This window comes from Pterocles gutturalis, unplaced genomic scaffold (genome assembly GCF_000699245.1).
Source record: "Pterocles gutturalis isolate BGI_N339 unplaced genomic scaffold, ASM69924v1 scaffold27489, whole genome shotgun sequence".
In the NCBI taxonomy this organism is placed as follows: domain Eukaryota; kingdom Metazoa; phylum Chordata; class Aves; order Pterocliformes; family Pteroclidae; genus Pterocles; species Pterocles gutturalis.
This window is the reverse complement of record NW_010128994.1, coordinates 14715-37117: the sequence shown is the minus strand read 5'-3', so window position 1 is coordinate 37117 and position 22403 is coordinate 14715. Positions and strand designations below refer to the sequence as shown.

Sequence of the window (22403 nt, the reverse complement as noted above, 5' to 3'; positions counted from 1 at the left end):
ACCCCACAACCAAAAAAAACCCCAAAAAAGCTGCAGATAAATGGAAATAAGGGATCTTGCATAACCTGACTTTTATTACATGGGAGAACTTTATAGGATGTTCTGCAGATGACAGTACTGAATTAGTCTCTCTTTGGAGGTCAGTTGCACAGTTTGAATTCGGAGAACAGGTTTGTCTTCGATTCTCACGTGAGTCTGCCCCGTCATCCTAAATAAGTACAGTTTCTGTGCAAGTTCATGAATTATTTCTTTGTTTGAACAGATTTGTTTCCTTTTGTTTCCGTCTTGAGAATGTGTATCTTAATGCTATTGTGGTTTGTTTGTTTCCTGGAATAACTTTATTGTATGATATTAAGATCTCCAAGCGCTTAACGTAACCTTTTCAAAAGGCTCTGAGAAGGTTGGATTATAGCTCATATCTTTGAGGCAGAAACATTATTTCTTTTCTCTTGCAGAACATAAATAACTTTTTGATTAAATCCTTCTTGTTCAACAGAATCTGTCTATGACCTTCTCCCAAAGGAGCTGCAGTTACCACCTTCCAGAGAAACATCTGTAGCATCCATGAGCCAAACGAGCGGTGGCGAGGCAGGTTCGCCGCCTCCAGCTGTAGTCGCTGCTGGTAAGCATTCGCATTTATTCAGTTCCTTTGTTAAGGTTTGGAACGTTCTGGCCAACATGAACAGTGCTGGCAAAGTTTTGGTTGTAAAAAAGAGCTTGTGGAGAAGTGACAGAGTTCATTCTAGGAGAATTTAGGTAATATAAACTAAACTAAACGGGGTGATCTAAACTATCAGGTATTCTGTGTTAATGACTGCTGTATTTCTCATCTATATCTTTGCAAGAAATAAGATCTCTGTTTTGCTGTTCTGTTATTCCGCAGCATGGGCCTGTCAGCTCCTAGAATGCACTCTGTCTTCAGAGGTAATACAGACCTAGTTGGAGCTAGGGCAGAATGCTGACCCACTGTAAACCAGCGCATTCTAGCTAGGATAAAAAGTGGAACGGGAGATTGCATTTTGGGCCATGAAGCTTTTACTAAACTGTGAGGAGGAAGAAGGGTCACATTTTCCTTTAAGATGCCCGAGGAAGCTTAGTATTTAAACTCCATTCACACATAGCTCTCTGTCGTAACGTATTACAAAATTCTCCAATAGATGAGAGTATAATATATGTCAGGGTGGCACTTTTATAAACTGATAAGTTTAAATTAGTTATTTTTCTAATTGACAGCATATAAAAATGAGGCATGACCTTTTTATCTTCATCTTTATCTTGCTCCCAGTCATGTTTTAGACCTTAGTCTAGAACGACTGTCATTGATCTTCATTAACTGTAAAAGAGTGAGGATTTAAGGGCAAAGTTCTGAACTGTGAGGTTAATCTTAGTGCTGCTTTGCATCTGGAATTCTTGTCAGTAGCTTTTATACATTAGTAAACATCTGTGCAATGAGGAAAAAGGGAAGATGATCATACTCATGATTGATGCATCTTTCTTCACTGAATGAGGTTTTTTGCATAATTTGATCCCCTTTTTTCTTACAAGGTCATGGTCCACTTTCCTAATTGGCCTTAAATTGTTGCTTGAAAAAAAAGTATATATTTAAGATGAGGATTCAGATAGCTGCATTATTCTTTTTTCTCTCTGAATTCATATGCATTAAATGTTTGTGTGAGAATGTTTCCCAGATTTGCACGGTCCAGGAATCCGGATCAGAAACTGAAGTGATTGTAGCCTTGTCAGAGAAACTTTACAGCACTGCTCACCATTCATGTTTTGCCAGACCTCTTCTGAGAGAACCTGTGGATTTAACTGTGCACAGTGGAACTTCAGTCATTGAAAGAATTTGATGTTTTTATTTATTATAAGAATTTGATATTTTTATACCACTTATTAAAAAAATAATTTGAACATCTATTTCTAAAATCGAGATACTTAATGATCGGTTTGCTTCAAAGACATAGCAGCAACCAAATCCTGCAGAAACATGTATCTTAAAAACAAGCTAACAAAAAAAAAATCTCACAAGCCCTGCTACACTCTAAATCCACAGATGGACATGAACTGCTAATTAATTCTGTATCTAACAGAAAAGACTTAAAAACTTGAATGGAACTAAATGTCTGTTACCTCCAGGTATTTAGTGTCTGCTAACGGCCAGTCCAGTTCCTTTGAAAAATTCTGAGAATATGTTAGCTGTGTTTGGGTTCAACTGCAGCACAATTTTCTTTAATGAAAAACTTAAAAAACCAGGAACAACCCCCCAAAGCCCCACCAGTGTTACGATTTTTTTTGTTAACACTGAAAGGAGACCTACTTATTCAATTAATACTTCTCAGTGTCAGAGATAGTGTAGTTTCCCAAAGACTTTAAGCCGATACCGCTGCCAAAGAAGAGCTGCTCATGTGTGTGCCGCAGAGCGTGTTGGATCAAGGACCTGCACCAGGTTAGAGCTGTCCCAGGTGGGTCACTGCAGGTCTGCACAAGTGCTTTTGGTGGCATGAGGAGTAATGCGGGGAGGAAGGAGCAGTCGGGAAAGGTGGAGCCAGCTTCTCACTGGATCTCAGTAGATTGTTTTATAGCCATAGTCTCCCCTCCCACAAATTCCTGGTTCGTCCCCTGAGCCATCTTGAGCTCAGCACTTCTGAGCTGGTGTTGGTATCCACAGCACACAGCTGCCTGGGAGCAGGAGTTTCTCCAGTGTTCTTCCAGTGTTCTCAGATGACTTCCAGAATCCCAGGAGCTTTTCAGGAGGTTTGCTGTGTGTTTCTGCTGCACCCGAATCTCTCCACTTTCTTGAGAGAATAGGACACAAGTGTTTCAGTGCCATTCTTGCTGTAGCTGTACCGTGTTTCTAGAAGAGAGAGTGTCCTGTGTTTTACTGTTTTCTTTAATTGTTTCAGGATTGCTTTAGTGCCTTTGAAAAGTTGCTATCGTGTTTGTAAGCCCTGTCACTCAGCCTCTTGTAGTCATGAGAAATCTGGCTGAGCTCTGATTTCTTAACAGAAAAATAAGAGGAAAATCTGCCTGGGCTTTGTGCACGTCTGTGTGCTCATGCAGGAAAACATAAAGATATCTTTCATATTTCTGTTTTAAAAGAACAAGACTGCCAATTCATTTGCATATATCAAGTCCTTAATGGCGGACTACAGGTGCTTTTTCGAGGAGCTGGCGCTGTACAGATGATAGGGTGAGGAGGAAAGATGACTTTGGCAACCCAGTGTCCCTGTAGCTGAATTCTTTCCCTTGTTTTGTGTCAGTCAGTCCATCTGTCTCTCATTTTTGTGTCAGCTCTTACTTGCTCTAAAACCCCACTTTTTTTGGAGATGATAGTTTAGTCTCCATAGTATTGTAGGTTATATGGTTTACTCTTGTTTTTAAAAGGAAGGGTGATTTGAACTGCTGCTAGTGACACGGTTTGTGGGGTCAGCTGCAGATATGATGACTCTCGATAGCGAGAGGATTGTGTCACAGCAACGATCAGAAGTGGGGAGAGCTTTACTGCTCCTCTAACAGTTAATACAGTTTGTTCTTGGCTTCCCAAAACACAGAGGAAGGTAGCGTCTGGCTGAAATTCAACTTAGTTGAGGCTTTTCTGTCCCACTTTGCTGTGGGGTTTTGTCCCACATAAATCACACTGCTGCAGTGAACTTCTCTGTTTTTTTTGGAGGAGCAGGATGGGCTGTGTTTAGCAGAGATGACCTTGCAAGGACAGACTTCTAGTTCTTCCATTTGGAAATTTGTTTTGTGATTTACAGAACAGTTTTAAGAGTATTAAAATGGAATGTTGCTGATTGGATTTTCATTAATTTGTTAATAAATGTGTATCTCATATTCATTAATCCAGACAAAAGAGGTATTACCCACTCTCTGAATATCAAACAGGCAAGTATGATTTAATAGAACTCTAGGATTTTGAGCTGTGATGTTCACAACCTGAGCTGCTGTCTCAAGCTTCTAATTCTGTTATTCTTCTGGAAAGCAGAAGGGAGTTTTACTGCTAGAAACTGTTCTCAGCACTTGCTATTTGAATTACAAGTGTCTTTGTTCAGGGGACAGGAAAAGGAGGATTTGCCTGGTGCAGTACTGTAAACACATTAAATATGAATCATCCTTTAGACTCTTGAGATGCATGAGGGTGTCATGCTGAGAAATGTCATCGTAAGCTCTGCCTGAAGAGAGGTCTCTTCTATGAAATAAACGTGCCTGAAGCTTTAATAGTGCCTTCTACACAATAATTTTAAGTTCCAATTGCAAGGAGGGAGACTTGATTCTTTTCAGTTGGTTCTTAAAGGTCGAAGAAATTTTTTGTGTTGATCAAGACACATGGAACAAGTGCTTCAAATGCTTAAAATTCACACTGCTGATTCAAGTCCTTTCTCAAAGATGTCTTTCCAGTTGGTAGGTCAGCACCTACCTGTTCTTGTCTTTTGAGGATGATTCAGGAGTATTTCTGACCATTTACTTGTTTAAAGTGTTGCCTTTTCATCTTTTATCTCCAGTAAGAGGAATACTGAACAACAGCGCAGAACACCATACGAGAACCTGCTTCTCTGCTTGTTCATTCGCTCTGTAGCAGATCTTGGAATTAGCTTCTTCAGCTTGTTGATGATCTCTTAAGCCGCTCTCCATTTTCCACAGAGGCGAATATATTTATCTTTCCATATTTTTTGTATTTTTCCCCAGGGTAGGAATTCCTGTCTCGTTTCCATTGTGACGGTTTCCAGTTCTTATCTCAAATTGAATTCTCCACAAAAAGAGCAGTGTTCTTGCTGTGACAAAAGGGGAACAGATTTTATGCCACTGAAATATGAAAACTGCAAAAAGAATTCAGCAAATATATTTGGATACAAGTAATCTGTGATGTGTTAAATTCTTCTGCCTCCCAACCATCTTTGTATCCTGGGAAGATATTTGTTAAACAATAAAACAATAAACAATAAAAGTTTTACCTTTTTGTGATCATGTCAATTTTGTGTTCCTTTGTAATTAAAGGGACAAACTACTTCTTCCAAACAGGAGTAATTGGCTTTTTTGATCAGAGTGGTTATTGAAATACTTGCTATAAGCAGTTTTGGTCATTTTAATTATGACAGTAAGGCTTTGCTTCTCAATTGCTACAGTAATTAATAAAAATATTGGAATCATCTGTGGGGTAGGGACCAGGTGCTGAAGGGTATGGGTCATGTTTGCTGCTGCCGAGATAAGGCTTTTTCATTACTCTCAAACTAAAGATTCCAATAAGGCTTCAGAATGGAGATGTTGTTTTGGTTTGGGGTTTTCTTTTTTTTTTTTTTTTTTTTTCCCCTGAGTAGCTAGAGTCAGGCTTCTTGATTTTTGTTTTTAATGAAAATATTTTGTCAATTTATCATCCTTCCTGGTGTCATTAGTCAGTTTGTCCTGCTGATACAGAAATAATTACCAGAAATTTCAAAGAGTGTATCAGTGCTGGTACTAATTCTGTTATCCTGGCCTTGTAAGTACATGTTGTAAACAAATTATCAGAAACAAAGATTCTTCTTTGTAGTTGCTCTCCAATGCCTGGAAAAACTTCCATTTCTTTGTAGGCTTTTCCCTTCCCCTTCCCACCGCCCTCCCAGTTGGAAATCCCTTCCTGTCATTTCCTGGGAGGAAGTCTTCCAGGGATTTCTGTCTGTAGCGTGCTTGTTTCAGCCATGTGTCAAATACTTCTTTCTTACAGAATTAATTTAAACCAGATCCTAATGGTCTTTAAAAGTGCATCTTCCTGTTATACTGTATGTTGCCCGCTCCTCTGCATGGAGCAGAGCTTCCTTGTCATCACCTGGAAAGGATTATTTAGGTGTACTCTAAAACATCTCTTTTTTTCTAGATTGACTTTATTTTCACTCTTCCTGAATCTCTTCTAGTTAGTAAACCCAATTTCCCAGAACTGCTCAATCAAACACAAGCTGTTGGATCATTCTGAGAGGTTTTTAACGGCAAATTCTTGCATTAGGTGGCTCCTATTCCTGCATCAGAAAGACCTGAGAACAACTTTGTGAGGAGAGAATTCCCTATTCCTTAGCGAATAATGAAGAACCAAGCGAGTGAAGGGCAAAAAGGGAACATTATTGTCCTGATCTTTGGGCACCTCCTTGCAGCAGCAGCATCAAAGACTTCACAAAAGCCAAGAGGAGCTCTTAGATAAAAACCCAACTGTGTATCTCAAGGGCCAGAGCATCTGCTTCTTAAATGTCAGTGTTCCTTGTGAGGCCCATCAATCCCGACATCGTCACGCGATCGCTCTGTAGGGCAGCGAGCTGTGGAGGTGACAGGTAGAGCTTGAAGAGAGCAGCTGAGGGTCCTGAGTTCTGACTTGCTTGTACGCAGCCAGGTATCGGTCCGAGTGGGACAGGATCTAAGATACATGGAATTGCTGTGTGGGCCACTAACAAAAGTTCTACTTAAGATACCTGGAGTGTTAATTTAATAACGGATGGCATTATAACAAAACCAGGTTGATTGTATTGACCCAGAGTATAATGCACTGCTTGGTTCAGCATGTGAATGTAAGGGGAATTTACACTGTTGGGCTTGATGTCAATTAAATTAACCTACCTGTCTTGAATCTGAGTGTTTGTAATAACTGGTGAATTGGATTGCTTTATTATATTTGCTGGGATGCTAGTTTTTTTCTCTATTAATACACTTAACTTGCATTCTAGCTTCGCCATTCAGAGACAGGCATCGAGTGGTGGGTTGTGTGACAGTGTCTGTCAATAGTGAAGACAAATAGTGCCAGAGACACTTAACCCATCCAATCTCACCCAGGGTATAGGTCGGTCTTGTTTTCAGACTTCTTCATAAGTCTCTTTTCTTTCTTTCTTTTTTTTTTTTGTTTGTTTGTTTTGTTTTATTTCTAAATAGTGGATTGATACTGATTTGAAACTAAACTTTTTGGAAAAGCTTTTGACATTACATCAGTAATACAAGAAGAAAAGTAGAAACCCGAGTTTGGCATGTGAGGTGTTGAAAGCAGGTTTGCAGCCACTTTGTAAGTTCTGGTTTTTACCTTTAAAACTTTGGCAACACAAGGGTTGATGGTGAAAATGTTGCACATAGTATCCACCTGTTTTTGTTCTGAAATTGTTCTTCTGTGTGATTTAAATAAATCAATTACCATACAAAAGTCTTATCAAGAACATGACATGTTAGATAAATCAACAAATTTAATAAATGGGTATACTTCATCTGTTAAGCTTAGACACCATCTAAACCTCGCCCTGTGTGGTGAGTTGTCATTTTTGATGCTTAATTGTTTTCTGACCATAGCATAGGGGATCCCATGGGATACAGGGTAGGTTCTGCGAACAGGGCAAGTTCCCTAATGGCTTGCTGCTGGTCCTGGATGTTCATGCACAGGTGTCTGAAAAACTTGTAAAAACAAATATCTCCAATTTATTTGTGTTTGCAATCTTAAGCTTTTCAGTCTGGGAAATTACTTGCTTTCCACTCCAGCTACTATAAATTCAAAAAAAAAAAAAAAAAAATCAGGACGCTAGTTGTTTCTTTTTGAGAACTTGGTAATCCTTGTATTTAAGGATCTCTTGGGAAAGAATGAACAAGGATTTCAGGACTGGCTCCACGTAAGTGTTATCTAAAGACAAGACTCCCTCAATGCCAACTAGTGATGTTTTTTTTTTTCTTTCTCCTGCCTTTCAGACCTTTTTTTAGAGGCTGAACGCCTTGTTTGACTTCACAAGATAATAGAATATAGAAATATATGTCATTGCCTTAGTTGCTAACTCAGGAGGTAATAAATTTTCTTTGTACAACGCTTTATGTTATCGAAAAGAAAAAGACTGCACTGATTTGCTCACAGGGATGCTCTGATGTTCCGTTAGCCTGTGAATTTGAGCAGCATGCATTTGTGCCACATGCGTGTTGTATCCCTTCTTCCACTGCCTGCTTTTTGGCTGCTTTTTGTTTAGAAAGAACCTGAATTAGTCAGTCTCTGGGTTGTGAATGTAACTCTGTTCACTGCCTGAAGGTGAGCCCAGTGTTGGGGAGCAGCAGGCACCTCGTTAGACTTTCTGGGAAGCAAACGTACCAATGACTGGTATCATGAACACCCGGAATTCCTTTGCTCCTTCTAGGAGCAGTGCGGAGTGACTGCTTATCTTTATTGCCATTCAGAACTCCAGCACTAGCCCCTTAGTTTGGTAGTTCTTGGTTGTTTTCTATCTTCCATTTACACATTGCAGAATTGCTTCTTGTGGATGTGTAAATTATGATGTCCAAACCAGAACCAGGGCTTATGCGGAACTGTTCGATGTCATTCTGCCTCTCTTAGAGGAAAAAAAAGGCTTGTAGGGCAGGCAACAAATTTTAGTTACCTGACATGTTACAGTGATGGCAATGAATAGATTCAGGAGGTTTAGTTTCAACAGTGATCAAAGGTGCTCTAATGTGGAAGTAGTTTTCTTTTCTCTCTCATTTTTTTTATTAAGAAAAAGGCAAAAAAACCCACCTGGTGATGCTAGTGCATGTTTCATTTCTAACAGTGTGGCTGCATACTTGCCATAACATGCACTTGGCTTCTGTTCAGTGTTGTTCTGAAAGCCATTTTTATTTTGGGGCTGTGTTAAAATATACTCAGTCTTATATTTCAGAATGTACATACTCGTTTAAACTATCTATTTGTCATTGCAAGCACTGTTAAATTGCAAACGAAAGAGCCACCTGTAACAATTCCCATTAATGTGTGTCTAAAGAAAATAACCTCAAATAAAAGAAATGCTTAAACTGGGAAGGGCGTCTGTATGTTTCCAATCCTAACCCGCCAGACCAGTGACCAGGTACACCCTCACCCTGCGTGTCCACTGGTTGTACTGGGTTTATTATCTGCACGTTGGGGAAAAGGTCATTCCTCAAACTCAGGACATGCCAAATGCTCTCCCCTTTAAAGCAATACCAGTCGAGTTTGAATTACTGACAACTTTAGAATAAATTCTCCCCCAAAATGCAGCATATTCAACCAAGAGATCTCCTTTGGGTATGGGATACACGTGCTGTCCCTGGCTTTAGAATCAATTGCTAAAACAAGATGGGAGGCCCTGTAAAACACACAGTGGTTCATTCAGTGTGGCAACCTTGTGCATTCTTACTGGGTTGACCTTGTTTATTTATCTGGCACTTCAAAGGAAGATCAGTTGGCTAAGGGCCTCCAGACTCTTTGAGAAAACATAAATTTTACTGTGTTCCTTAGTATTTGTGTAGCCTGAAATGTTACAAAAGCACATACCAATTTATCCCCCCAAACAGATGTTAAATGATGTATTTGATTGTTCTCATATAGCCAGTTTCTTTCATTGGCTTTCATATTTGTCATGTTTTCTTACATATTTTTCGTTATTATAGCAGAGCAGACACTGGCCTGTCCATGCTTTCAAAGCCTTGCATGTTTGCGGGTGGTGATGGCATTCTCTTGGGAAGATGTAAGGCTAAAGAGAGGTTTTCTTGCCATTACTGTGCAGCTTGATATAGTTTGGATAATCTGATCTTATTGCTACGCAGGGTTGTCTCTGGTAAACGGAGGAGAGTATAACCAATTCATAAGGGACAGTGTTTCTTTCCTTTTTAAATGTATAAAGGAAAAACATAACAGATATTCAGACACATACATGCTTTTTAACATCTAGGAAAAAAACCCTGCAGGAGAAATTGTTGGATAGCAACAACAATAGCCGCTTAAATATTGTAAAATGCTGCACCCTAAAATAACGATACTGTTACCAGCTCTTCTAGCTTTATGCTGAAAAGTGGTGTGTTTAGTGATTTACTTCTTTATTTTTCCCAGGAAAGTGAGGGGAAAAGTACAATTGTTGCATTTCTGGCCAGGATGTGCACTGGACCGTTTGCTCCGCAGGGTCGGGGCGGTGATGGGCATACCTGCGCCAGTGCAGGCCTGGGTGGCCATCGTCACTTCAAGTCTCTTAAAAGACCTTTCTAAAACATTCCCGGTATTTGCTGTAAAAAGAGAAGTCTTTGATCTTGATCTATGGGAGGAAAAGTCTTCTGACTCTAGAGCCCTGCTGCCTGGTTCAACGTACATAATCATTGGTTTGTCAAAGTCTTTGTCATGGACAGGCAAGCACAAGACCTGCACACACGGCGTTGTCCTGTGCATGATGCTCCCTTTCCTCCGTTAAGAGGAGACTTGATTTTAGATGGTGAAGGATCAGTGTTCCAGTCCTGCAGCGTTACTGCTGTGTGCTCCACGTATTCTGTTTGCAAACACCTGCATGCAGCGTGGATGCTGTATGCATGCTGCGTATTTCTTTCTGTTTGAGTGTATCGATGCTAAATGGAAACTAATTGTTTTAACAAAAAGCAAACATCCCAAGCGGCAACGATCTTTCTCAACTCAAAGTGGCTGCAAATCGGCTCCTAAATATTGTCACTGAAATGAATACCTAGATTTAATAGTTCTTGCCAATCTTATAAATGTTTTTGAAAAAAGCATTGCGTTAATGCATGATACAGAAAGGATAAATTTGCCTTTAAATTGGAATGCAGTTTAAAGTGGCTGAGTTCTCCAATTTCGGTCACTGTATTTGCCAAATAACAAACTGGAAAATGGAACTGGTATCATTCATCCGCTCCTGGTTCCCTGGGAGGTCTGGGGGAGGGACTTTCTATGAAGATACAAGCAGAGTAGTTTGTTGGTAAGCTGTAATGACCACTACATTTTACAGTCTGAAGTAGTGTACATTTAGTTTTAAATTCATTTAGCAGAGAAACGCTGTAAGAAACAATAATGGTTTAAAAATTCTTTATCGTCAGTCATTGATAGCCCTGGTAAACAGAAGCGGGCTGATTCACTGGAAGGTTTGCCAAGTTTTGCTGTTAGTTAAATATATAGATAATGGCTGAACATACTTTATTCTGTTACTATAAAATAGTTCAACTATCTTCTAAACCTTTTAGACTTGAGAGGTTAATATAATATTTTGGATTTTTAAAAAATCCCAAAGAACAAAAAGGAAAGCATCCTATTCCTCTTAGTAATAGGTATTACCTCAATGGCAGTAGTAACCAGCTGAACGAAGAGATTGTATAATTATGTGTATCTGTTATGTACAATTTGTTTCCAAAATTAGGTTAGGTCTGTGGTTCTGGTTCATTGTCTAAGGTGTGGTCAGCAGCGCAGAAATACAGAAAATAGCATCTCCCTCCTAGGAAGTTTAGATCTGGATGTAAAATTCATCCAGTTACTCCTCAGTGAGCTATGGCTGATGTAAATAAGTACATAAAGAGCTGTTTGTCCCTGCTGCTTCCTCTCAAATGTTTTAAGCTATGTTTTCAGCTGTTTTCCCCTTACGATTTTTCAGTGGAAATGATTCTGTTGTTCTCCAGAAATCTTCAGGGTTTTGCTTTAATCCTTTCGCTGTCCTTTCCTGTTTCTAGAGCAGATTGATCTGTGTGACCTCTGGAGAAGTCACAGTCGCATTGTTTAAAATATCCTGAAATTGCTGAATATGAATTTTTTAGAGGTCTGACCCAAGCTGTCTCTGTATGCGTAAGGGACTCGGCTGCTGATGTCCGAGAGAAGTCAGCCTCAGTGACTGAAGGAGTGAAATGGCAGAAATTTAATGTTTTCTTTTATTAGCACATCACCAATACAGATATTGCATCCCTGTTTTGAACCTTCAAAATAAACAGCTATGTCATAGTGACTGATACCAGTTCCATTTTGCCTACCAGCTCAGTTGATTTGATATTTTATTTCTCATTTATGATGGAATAATCAGCAGCTCTTTTTCTCATTTATTTTCTCATATTTTTATTCCAGGATTTGCCTCTGAAGCAGGGAGTGTCTGCATTAAAAATGACCTGTAGTTCTCTGCTTCATAGGTTAGAAACTTATTTTAATATTTTGTGGCTAAGCACAGTCCCGTCTTTTTCAAAAATAAAAATTTCCAACAAAAAATGGTTGAATTGGCATTGAATGTGGATTATAAGCATTTTGCATTGGGGCTTCTGTTATTTTAGATGAAATGGCTTCTACACAAATAATTAGTCCAGCTGAGGCAATGAAAGCTCTGTTTCCTTGCAGCCATTTTTATGAATTAACATTAAGTTTTTAAAAAAAAAGTTGATTACAGTGGATCATGCTAAGTCTCATTTGGACATTTCCAAAGTCCTGTACCGGTTAGGCTGTGCTGCTTTACGCATTGACCTTCTAAAACTTTCCAAATTCCAAACATTTGCTGGGGGAAAGCAATCGGTTCATAAATCACTTTATTTCAATGGGACTGCTATAGCCAGCACGCACGGAACCATGTATCTTGTATTTACTTGTGAATTATACACCGCAGATGCTTCTTCAGCTCCTTCCTCTTCCTCCATGGGCGGTGCTTGCAGCTCCTTTACCACCTCTTCCAGCCCCACCATTTACTCTACCTCAGTCACCGACAGCAAGGCTATGCAAGTGGAGAGCTGCTCCTCAGCCGTGGGGGTAAGTACCCGAGGGGTAAGTGACAAGCAGTTAACCAGTCACACAGTCCAGCAGCAGCCGTCAACGCCGAAGAGACACACAGTCCTGTACATCTCGCCACCACCTGAGGACCTGCTGGACAACAGTCGGATGTCCTGCCAGGATGAGGGGTGTGGATTGGAGTCAGAGCAGAGCTGCAGTATGTGGATGGAGGATTCACCCTCCAACTTCAGTAACATGAGTACCAGTTCCTACAATGATAACACTGAGGTGCCACGTAAATCACGCAAACGAAATCCAAAGCAGAGGCCAGGGATCAAACGCCGAGATTGTGAAGAGTCCAACATGGATATATTTGATGCCGACAGTGCCAAAGCGCCTCACTATGTCCTTTCTCAGCTCAGCACGGACAGCAAAGGCAACTCAAAAGCGGGAAATGGGTTGGTATCTGCTTTTTTTTTTTTTTTAAAGTTCTATCGCCATATGTAAACCCAAACTAATAAAACTCCCTCCACCCCCCATCAAGTGTTCTGCTCAGGTTCTCACATAAATCCCCTCCCTTCTCTGCTGTTCCCTTTTGCATCCTAGCCCATGATATGTTCTCATTAGACTCGTTAATCTTTATTCAGAAGATAAAGCTAAACTTTCCTGCAACAATTGGACGCAGCACTGATGAGCTCATCTGTATTGTTGTTTAAGTGAAATTCCTAAAAGATTGCACAATTCCATTTATAAAATGGCAGTGAAAATGTTATTGTATTTAAAAAGAAAGGCAGGAGCAGACTGGACGCACCCTAAATCTTAACGTTTTTTGCAGGATTTTGTGTGAGGATTTCAGTCTGTGCACTTTATCTGCTTCCGTTTGTTTCTTTCTCTATTTATCAAATAGAGAGAGCGATGGGAGTAGAAGCTAAGAGCTTGTTAAGATTTCTCATAATTTAAATTAACACATCTTACTTTTTTACAAAATGTTAAGATGATATGGTGAACCAACATTTTGTTTTTTCTTGTGAATTCACTTCTGTATTTGATTTTTTCAGAAATAAATCTCTAATCCTGTTTCTCTCTGTGCTTCTGGGTTGTGTGCATGTGTGTGTCTGTATGTGGGCACGCCTGGGTGGTGGTCTCTCATCTCTCCCACTTCACACTGTTCACTAAACGCATTTCAGTAGTTGCTTACAGAGGAAAATATCCATCAGTTTACAACAGTGTGTTGGTACATTTATTTTTTTTATTTCATTTTTTAGCTTCTGGCTTTAGTACTTTTAGGATGGATGGTCAAGGGGATAGGTTTGGCTTTTTTATTTTGTTTTCATTTAGGGGGGAGCATTTTGTTTCTGTTTTTACTTTTATGTATGTGCTCGCAGTACGTTCTAATGTTCATCACAGTAGTGGTGAATATTAAAACCTCACTGATGGGAAAGATTACGAACTCCTCATATTCCAAAGGGAAATAGCCTGGCGTCTGTATTCCCAGGGACATTGCAGTTCCATACTTAAAATTTCACTGGGAGAAAGTGATTCTGAGGAACTCTCCAGAGTGTGCTGGCCTGGGCAGCGTGTCGGGAGCAGCCGGGCTGGTTGGTACCCGGAGTGCCGGCTCTGCTGCTCGCTCCCGTCCGCTGCTCTCTCCTTGCGGCCACGCTAAGCTTGGCTGTGGCTGTCCAGCATCTCTTGTTTTCACCAGATAAAACTGATCATAAAGTAAAACACAAGTACCTGCTAGACCCAAAGAAGGAAATTAGCATCTGTAAAGCAGCTGCTGGAAGGAGGAAGCTGCCTCCACCCAGCACGAAGGAGGAGGGCAGGCGCTCCCGCACCTTCTGGAAAGGCAGGAACTGTGTGCCTGTAAATGCGATCTCTGGACAGAAAGGAGAGGTTTAGTGAACTCAGAAAGAATATCTGTGATCTCAATCTAACACATCACAAGACTGTAACATTCCCTAAAATATTAGGGGCTAACCAGTGAACATCTGTCAGTACTGTTAGCAACTCAGAACTCAGGGAGAGAGAAGATCCTTTTTTTCCTCGTGTGTCACATGCAGGCTGGATTGAACTGCAGCAAAACTGATGTAACAGCAGTGTCCTTTTCGGTAAAAGCTCTGGGATAAGAAATGGCCAAGATATTAGAAAACTGACTTCTGCTGTTAGAATATGGAGATTTAGCATTACAAATCTAGGTCACAGTAGTGACTGGGTTTTTTTTTCCCCTAACTTTCCAGCCTGACGGAGTTCAGCCAAGGGAGTTAATGCACTTTTGGCTTTAGGAAAAGAGCAAGGAAAGCACCTTTGCTGATCTGTGCCGGGGAACTAGCATTTGCCTCAAAAGGGGCTTCTGGTCGGTTGTCCTTAAGAGGTAGGAAGGAAAGGAATATATTCCTGGGGAAACTTAGAATTTGTGAAAGCCTTTTTAGAAACAGGATTATTGATGGTGATTTAGAGCAACGAGTCTCAGATTTCTGACCTGCTCGGTCTCACTTTCACTTTTGGGTCTTCCCTGGAAGCAGGCCCAGGGAACCTTAGGTCAGGAGATCTCTTTTAACGGAGTCATGAGGTTTGCCACTTGCATTTGTTTTTTAGAGAAGTGCTGACTTTGAGGAGACATTGTCTGGTAGCAGTTAAACTAATAAATAAATGTGTGTGTATGAAATCCTTCACCGCTTGTATGCGCATGGATATTAGTGTTATAAATGAACTAAATTAAAAAGATGTGTAAATGATATATCCTCCTAATTTGAGAGGAAAGACCCCTGAGAAGTTCTGGTGAAGCTCTACAATTGCTGTCAAGTTCAGCTACTCTGTTTGAAAGTAGTGATCTCTTTAGGTTTCTAGAGGGAAAACTTTCAAAATAGTTGTTAGGCAACGTCTCTTCGCATAAATACACGCATGTATAGAACACTAGTGTGTTGGCAATTACGGAAACTTGAGTGTGAAGAGTAAAGTAACGTCAGGAGAACATGGGGTTGCTTTGGAGAGGCCAAGGTGCTAATGTCACACTGCTGAAACTTCGCATTTTGCGTGTTAAAAGTGATGCCCTGGGTTTGCGGGAGCTGAGCGTGCCCAGCGTTCCTTCTTGTGTTCCCTGGGGGAAGCTAAGTGGTTGTAGCTGTGCCATTTAAAATCCTGAGTGAGAAAAAGAGAAGATACTCACTGAAAGTCCTTAAATTTAATCCTTTTAATTACTGGTGCCTTGGAGTCATGTCCTGGCACAAAGAGTAGAGCAAATGATTATCTAACAAGCTTGGGTTTGATTAACTTGTGCAGAAACAGAGAGTATAGTGGTGTCCATTGCAGTTTATTTAGTGTCCTGCAGGTTTGGTGTAGGCTACATTGAAGAAGAATTTTGTCCCTTTTATTTTCCTAGAAGGAGGTATGTTTTATTTTTTTAAACAGTATGTTTGGATAGACTGTGGCAGAGTAATTGGGGCTCCTGGGCAGAACGATGGTACTCTGGCAGTCCGTACCCTCTCGATCTGCCTCACTGCTGTGTGTTGGTTGAAGACGAGGGCGAGGCAGCCAGGGCTGCCCAGGGACGCGCTGGGCGTCCAGCCTGGGCTCAGCCGGGTGAGCGGGAGCCTCGCTGGGTGTTAACCATGAACAGAAAAATGTGAATGAAATTCCTGCACAGCACAGACCTCGTGTCAGCTCAGCAGTGTGCGTTCTAACCCTTTGGGACATGTGTTAAAAGGTTTGGGAACACTTAGTAGAAATAAGAGTGTGACAAGTAGGACTTTTGGGGGTAGGAGGTGTGGTGGAATCGGGGCAAAGTGCCTGAACCCTCCCCGGGCAGGAGGAGGCTGTGCTGCAGGGACAGCGCGGGGCCAGGCTGTGCAGGGGCTGGGAGCCCTTGGAAGGGTCTGGGGGCCGTGTGGCCTTGTGCTGGGTGTTGCATGGCAGGAGTGCTGGTGTGTTTGTTAGTATAAATCAGGTGGTAACTGGGATGAGAGCACTGCGGGCTACCCCAGCCTTCAGGGCAGTGATAGCTCCTGCAGCGACAGGGCACACAGTAAATGATTGTGAAGACAAAGTGTTTCTTTCACCCTTCTCCTTGAGAAGAAAAAATCTGGGATGAGTTATTTCCATATGTTGCACATTGAAACAGGATTTGTTTTTTAAACAAGTCACACCTGTCATTTTAAACTGCTTTCTTCAGAGTCATTAGCTGTTAGAAACTGCTTTTTGGTAGTAAAAGAGAATATGACATTGGCATAAATTCCTTGAGCCTTTTCCTGCCTGTCCCGTTTGCCATGCCGTGTTAAATGAGCTTATGAGACTTTGGTTCAGGTTCATTATACAAACCTGCTCTGTACAAGATCAAGAGTTATTTTTCCATTGTGCCTTAAAGCAAACACAACATCAATCACGTGATGTTATACTTTGGAGGGCTTCTTCATTCAGGTTTTAATTATGGAACTGAGCACAAGACACAGCTTACAGTACGCACCAGGGAAGGAGCAGTCCTTTTGCATACGCTGCGGATTGAAAATTGGTGCGAATATGTCAGAGCTTTTTGCAATAACTAATTTGATTTTAACGTAAATTTATCAATCTGTTTTGGCAGAAATTAGTATTTGAGTTTGCATGGATATGCAAGTTCAGGCGGAGACAGGCATGAGGCTGTTTTCCTATTTAAAGAAGTTCCATTTAACCTTAAATCCATCCCGTGTGTGTGTGTACATCTCTGTATTTGTTGCAGAAGCAAAGCAGTGTATTCAGATAATATCAGGCTGTATCACGTACTATGAAAAAGCAGGTTATGAGCCTTCTTCTGTTTGTTAACATAGTTCAATGCTAATTGCTTTTCCCTTCCTTTATGTTTGCTCTCTGAAAAGCAGTTCCTATTTGTGCTGGCTGGAGGAGGCAGGGAAGCACCGTTCCTCTTCATCCTGCAGGTTTCCTTCTCTGCCAGAAAGAGAATTCCAAAGTTTGCTCTCAGCTGTGAATCTTCTATCTGTTAATATACACTCTTTATCTTTCTAGCTTCTCTGTATTTAGTTTCTTTTTATTGGGAAGCTGCTTCTAACATCTTCTTAATGGTCTGCTTTAATTTCCCAGAGCATCAGAGACCCAGAAGGGAGCTGGAGGGAAGAAGACCCCAATGTTGTGTGGTCAGTATCCGACCAAGAGTGAGGGGAAGGAGCTGAAGATAGTGGTACAGCCGGAAACCCAGCACAGGGCTCGCTATCTGACCGAAGGCAGCCGAGGCTCAGTGAAAGACCGGACACAGCAAGGCTTTCCAACTGTGAAGGTAGGCTGGGTAGTGACAGGCGATATGGCGACTCCTTTCCAAGGGATGCTTTAGTAGAGCGGGAGCTGGGTCTGTTCAGATCTAGAATCTCTATTTTTAGAGGGAAGAGGGGAGACTTTGCAGTCTCTTTACTGTAGAAACTGTACTGTCTCTCTTCTTGCAGGTAACAAGAAGTCTTATTTGCATCACAAAGTTGTGGGAGGAAGCAAGCTTTATGTCAAGGCAATGGTATATAATCTGTGATGTGTGTCCCGTTAGACTCTAGGAACTGTGTAAATAGACACTTGAAGCATACAAAACTAGGACAGTGAAATACTCTGTTTGATTGCTGATGACATTGTGTCATCATTATGCCTTATTGGTAAGGACATAAAATTAGGTTTGGTGTAAAAAAAGAAATAAATTAGAAGTGGTTTGTTTGGTTTGGTGTGTTTTTTGTGTTTTTTTTTGGTTTGTTTTTTTTTTTAGTAAGAAGTACCTGAATCCATGTATCCGGTGTCTGTCTTTCAAGTAGAGTCACAAAGATCTAACTGGGGTCTGCTTTATGGGTCGCACTGCTCAGTACGGTCAGCAGCAGTGAAGTACCTGTGGGGCAGTAGAACTGGAGATGGGGGAAGAAGGGAGGAAGCAGTTGTATGCACGTTTCACAGACACAGCCTGTTTCCTGTGTAGACTTTGATGCCTCAGAGTTTAGGTGTTGATGGTCAATTGCTCCGAGGCAGAGATGAGTGGCACGCGGGACTGGATGGTGTCCTCAGTCCTTCTGGTCAGATGGAAGGACTGGGATAGAGCAGATGCAGTCTGGAATCCTGGCTGTGTAGCTGGTTTCTCCAGCAGGCAGTTAGTTGCTTTGTTCGCTTTGCTTCATTTGGAGGGGAGAAAAGGGCGACTGATGCAATTCACCTCACTCAAAGGTCACGATTCAGAATCGTTGGTGATGAGGCTTGCCAGCCTGCTGAGGAGGGCTTTGCTGTGAGTTTGTGAGAGGATGGGGACCAAAGCCCAGAAGGGAAGGAGGAGCTACAAATGGAGGAGGAAGACGAGGCAACAAAGAGGTCTTTCACGTTCCTGCGCAAAAGGGAGGACGTTCAGAGGCTGCTCTCCAGTGGCTGCACACCAGTGCACAGAGTGGGAATTTGCAAATCTTGTTTCTTCCCTTGTGTAGTCACAGGGCGGTGACTTGATGGGAATCGCAGAGACTTGGGGCAGCGTACATGGCTGGAATGTGCCCGTGGTGGAGGTGCAGCTGCTGTTGAGAAAGAAGAGAGCACATGCACATCGTGTGTCATAAGGAGCTCCCCAACTGCACAGACCTCCAGCATTCAGTTGGAGACTGGCCTGTTGAGATCAGAGGAGGGAGGAAGCTGCGGGATAATGTTTTGGTGTCTGTTACAGGCTGCCTGACTGAGAAGATAATAGAAGATGCTTTCTATAGGTAACTAACAGAAATCTCCTGCTCACAGACCTCGTTGTGAAAGGTTTCAGCCATCTGCAAAGATACCTGGTGGAAGCAATCCAAGAATTTAAGAACTGTACTCATGAAGGTTTCCTAGTGCAAGTGGTAGAGAGGCTTACCAGGAATAGTGCTGGACTTGACTTACACAGAGAAAACCAGAAGAACTGATGTGAAGTATCATCACAGAAGTTGCAGCGACCACAGTACGTGTGAGAGTGGACACCAAGCTGAATGCAAGCCAGCCTTGCACGCTCGTTGGAACTAAGGCGGGTGGTGTCCTGGTTATACTGGGAGGAGTGTGGGCAGGAGGTTGAGCGAGTAGACAGCTGTATTTGTTATCATACAAATAAGAAAGATAAAAGACATTTCTTTTCATACACTTTCTTAGCTATGCACTTTGAGAAAGCAGCAAAGCGGTTCTCAATCCAAACTAATTTACTAGGTCCACAAAGAAATGTTTGTTTATGATACAGCCCTTAAAATTTGTGCTGACTACTGCTGACAGAGTATAGAAGTATGCTTATCTTGAGTGTTCAACACTGTTGGAAACATCTCCCACGCTTTATTCAGTCCTCCCGAATAATGTAGAAATCCAGTAAAGTTTCATGAGAAAAGAATCCATTCATATAGTCCTGTTGCTATGGCAATGTAGTGCTCATTTATGTGAATTTTCTTAATGGGCCTTTGTTCCTCTGCATTTCCTTTTAATTTCATCCATCAGTGAAAATTCTGTTTGGAAGAGTCTCGTGTTACTGAATTCCTGGAAGCTCAAGCTTACTTAACCAGTAGGCAAACTGGTTCCTACCCTGCATAGACACTCTGCCAGGGCTGGAGTCAGTGGATCTTCAGGAAATCTGAGCTAGTGGGAAAAGATAACAAGTTTGCCTGGTTGGACCATACCATCCTTCATCCCATTCCTCCCCCGCCGTCCTCCTCATCCTGCTCTGACTCATCCAGTGCTTTTGCAAGTGTTCATCAATTTTAATCAGGTTTCACAAAGATCACAAGGTGCAGCTGGCATGAAGATGGGATCCTGGAAGCGTAGCATGCTAACTGATTGATCAGCGTGCACATACTGACCGACAAATGCTCATCAGCTTTGGAACCAGCCACAGCAAACGTTCTGTTTCTCGGCTTGTGGACATAGATGCTGGTGTGGAAGGAAGGTCCTGGGAAGAGATGGGGAAATAGTTACGGCTGGGGTGAGAGTGAGGGGTCGTAAGAGAGCTGAAAGTTGTAGTTGGGGTAGTTCTGGATGAAGATAGATAGGATTCAAGCTGGCTTAAAAATAAAATTAACAATAATAGTTAAAAAAATAATTTCACCTGTGTATTAAATGACTGACTTGTCTCTTAATGGAACAACAAATGACAAAAAATTTAAAATATTAGCTTTTTTTTGTTTTATAAACTAGGTGAAATTTTTTATTCCTGCTTCCCTTGGGATTGTTTCCAGCAACACTGGGAGCAGATTCCCTTCAAGCTCAGCTGCATAAAATGTGTCTTGTTTTAATGAAGAGGCATTGCTGGCCAGTTGCAATATTTAACTTGCGTTGCTGTGTTTCAGCTGGAAGGTCACAACGAGCCAGTGGTGCTGCAGGTATTCGTGGGGAATGACTCCGGTCGAGTGAAGCCACACGGGTTCTACCAGGCCTGCAGAGTTACTGGGAGAAACACTACCCCCTGCAAGGAGGTGGATATTGAGGGGACCACTGTTATTGAGGTTGGACTGGACCCGAGCAACAATATGACACTTGCGTAAGTAGCTCTTTTTTTTTTTTCTTTTTTTTTTTACAAAAAAATTAATCTATTAGCTTGTTTTCCGCAACTGATTTTCCTTTTTCGATTGGATTGTTTGGCAGTTAAAAGTCTGACCATCTTGGTACACACCAGGCACTTAGTGAAGCTACATGTACAAGAAAAACTTTTGAACTGCATTCCCTGTTTGTGTGTTATAATTAATGCTTTCTCTGGTCTTTCCTAAAACTTTGTCAATTAACTTTGTTATGTTAGATTCCTGTTCATTTGAATAATAACAAACATATTCAAGCACTATGTGAACTATAAATTGGTCACTGGTTGTCTTGTCTTTTAACAAGTGCAGAATTGCTAATCGGGAGAGGGAAGGAGAATATTGGCACCTTTGGATGCTGGGAGGTGTGCGTAGCGAGGCTGAACTCTGGCTTTTCTCCTCTCGTGCTTTGCTTGTTCCACTTATATCATTTCCACCGGCCAGTCCTCTACCAGGGAAGGCTCCTGCTCTGCTCTCTTCACAGAGCTGGTCTGGGCAGGTCCAGGCAGTGCTCTGGATCAGTTCCAGATGCAGGCAGGGCACGGAGGGAGGGATGTGCTCTGTCTGATGGCAGGAGCTAACTGCAGTAGGTCTTTGAGCAGGTGGCCTCACCTGCCTGTGTGGTTTAGATCTCCCAAGAAACTTTGGATAGAAGCAATTCCTTAATAAGCTTTGTACATGTCTCTTAATATACAGAAAGGGAGTGATCTTCTTTCAAAGCCTTCTTTTCAGTAGAGCATCTTTTAACACGTGTGTGGTTGAAAGCTGCCACTCTTTACTTACAGGTTTGTCTTGTGTCAAGAAACTTTTCTTCAATTGACAGTGTCTGCTTCTTAAGCAGGATAATACAGTTTACTAATAGACTGAATCAATTTGTTTTTATTAATATAAAATATATTCCCATGGTATATTTGGAAACTGCCTCTTATAGAGTGACTTTATAATTGTCCTCAAGTCTTAATGTCAAACCATGTAACTATAGAGATACCAGAAAGATGAATTTGGATTATCTAGGAAGAAAAGTTTTGCCCTGACTGTTCTCTCAAAAGATATCTTGATGTCTCAGCAGATCCTGGTACCTTTACAGTATTCTTCTTCTTAACACACCAGGCTGTGTTTGGGGTTGGTTTGTTTGTTTGTTTGATTGCTTGCAATGATTTTGCATCTAGCATGTCTTGCTGCACGTCAGCACTGCGTCACTCTCACCCTGGCCCTGTGTACGTTTCCCGTAGGACCACACTTTTGGTATGACCTATCTGTCACTCCCAAGTTCCACTGAGCATTAAAAATAATGTGACTACAGTAAGTTTCCTTCTACTACTGCTTTAAGTGAACGCAGAATGTTTTGTAGTAATAATCCTGCAAACCCAGATCTAGCCCCAGGAATGAAGAATGGAGAGCTGTGATGATAAATTGGGTGCTTACCAGAATTACTTTGTTACACTGCA

At 41.4% G+C, this 22403-nt stretch overlaps 1 protein-coding gene across 1 annotated transcript in view; it reads left to right on the top strand.

Moving 5' to 3' along the window:
- Nucleotides 1–501: 501 nt before the first annotated feature.
- NFAT5 (nuclear factor of activated T-cells 5, tonicity-responsive) overlaps nucleotides 502–22403 on the top strand; it is a 34672-nt gene continuing 12770 nt past the window's right edge. The window contains 4 exon segments of the mRNA XM_010079815.1: nucleotides 502–622; nucleotides 12342–12900; nucleotides 17516–17708; nucleotides 20731–20921. Coding sequence (XP_010078117.1) covers nucleotides 565–622; nucleotides 12342–12900; nucleotides 17516–17708; nucleotides 20731–20921 — 1001 coding nt within the window. The 5' untranslated portion in view covers nucleotides 502–564.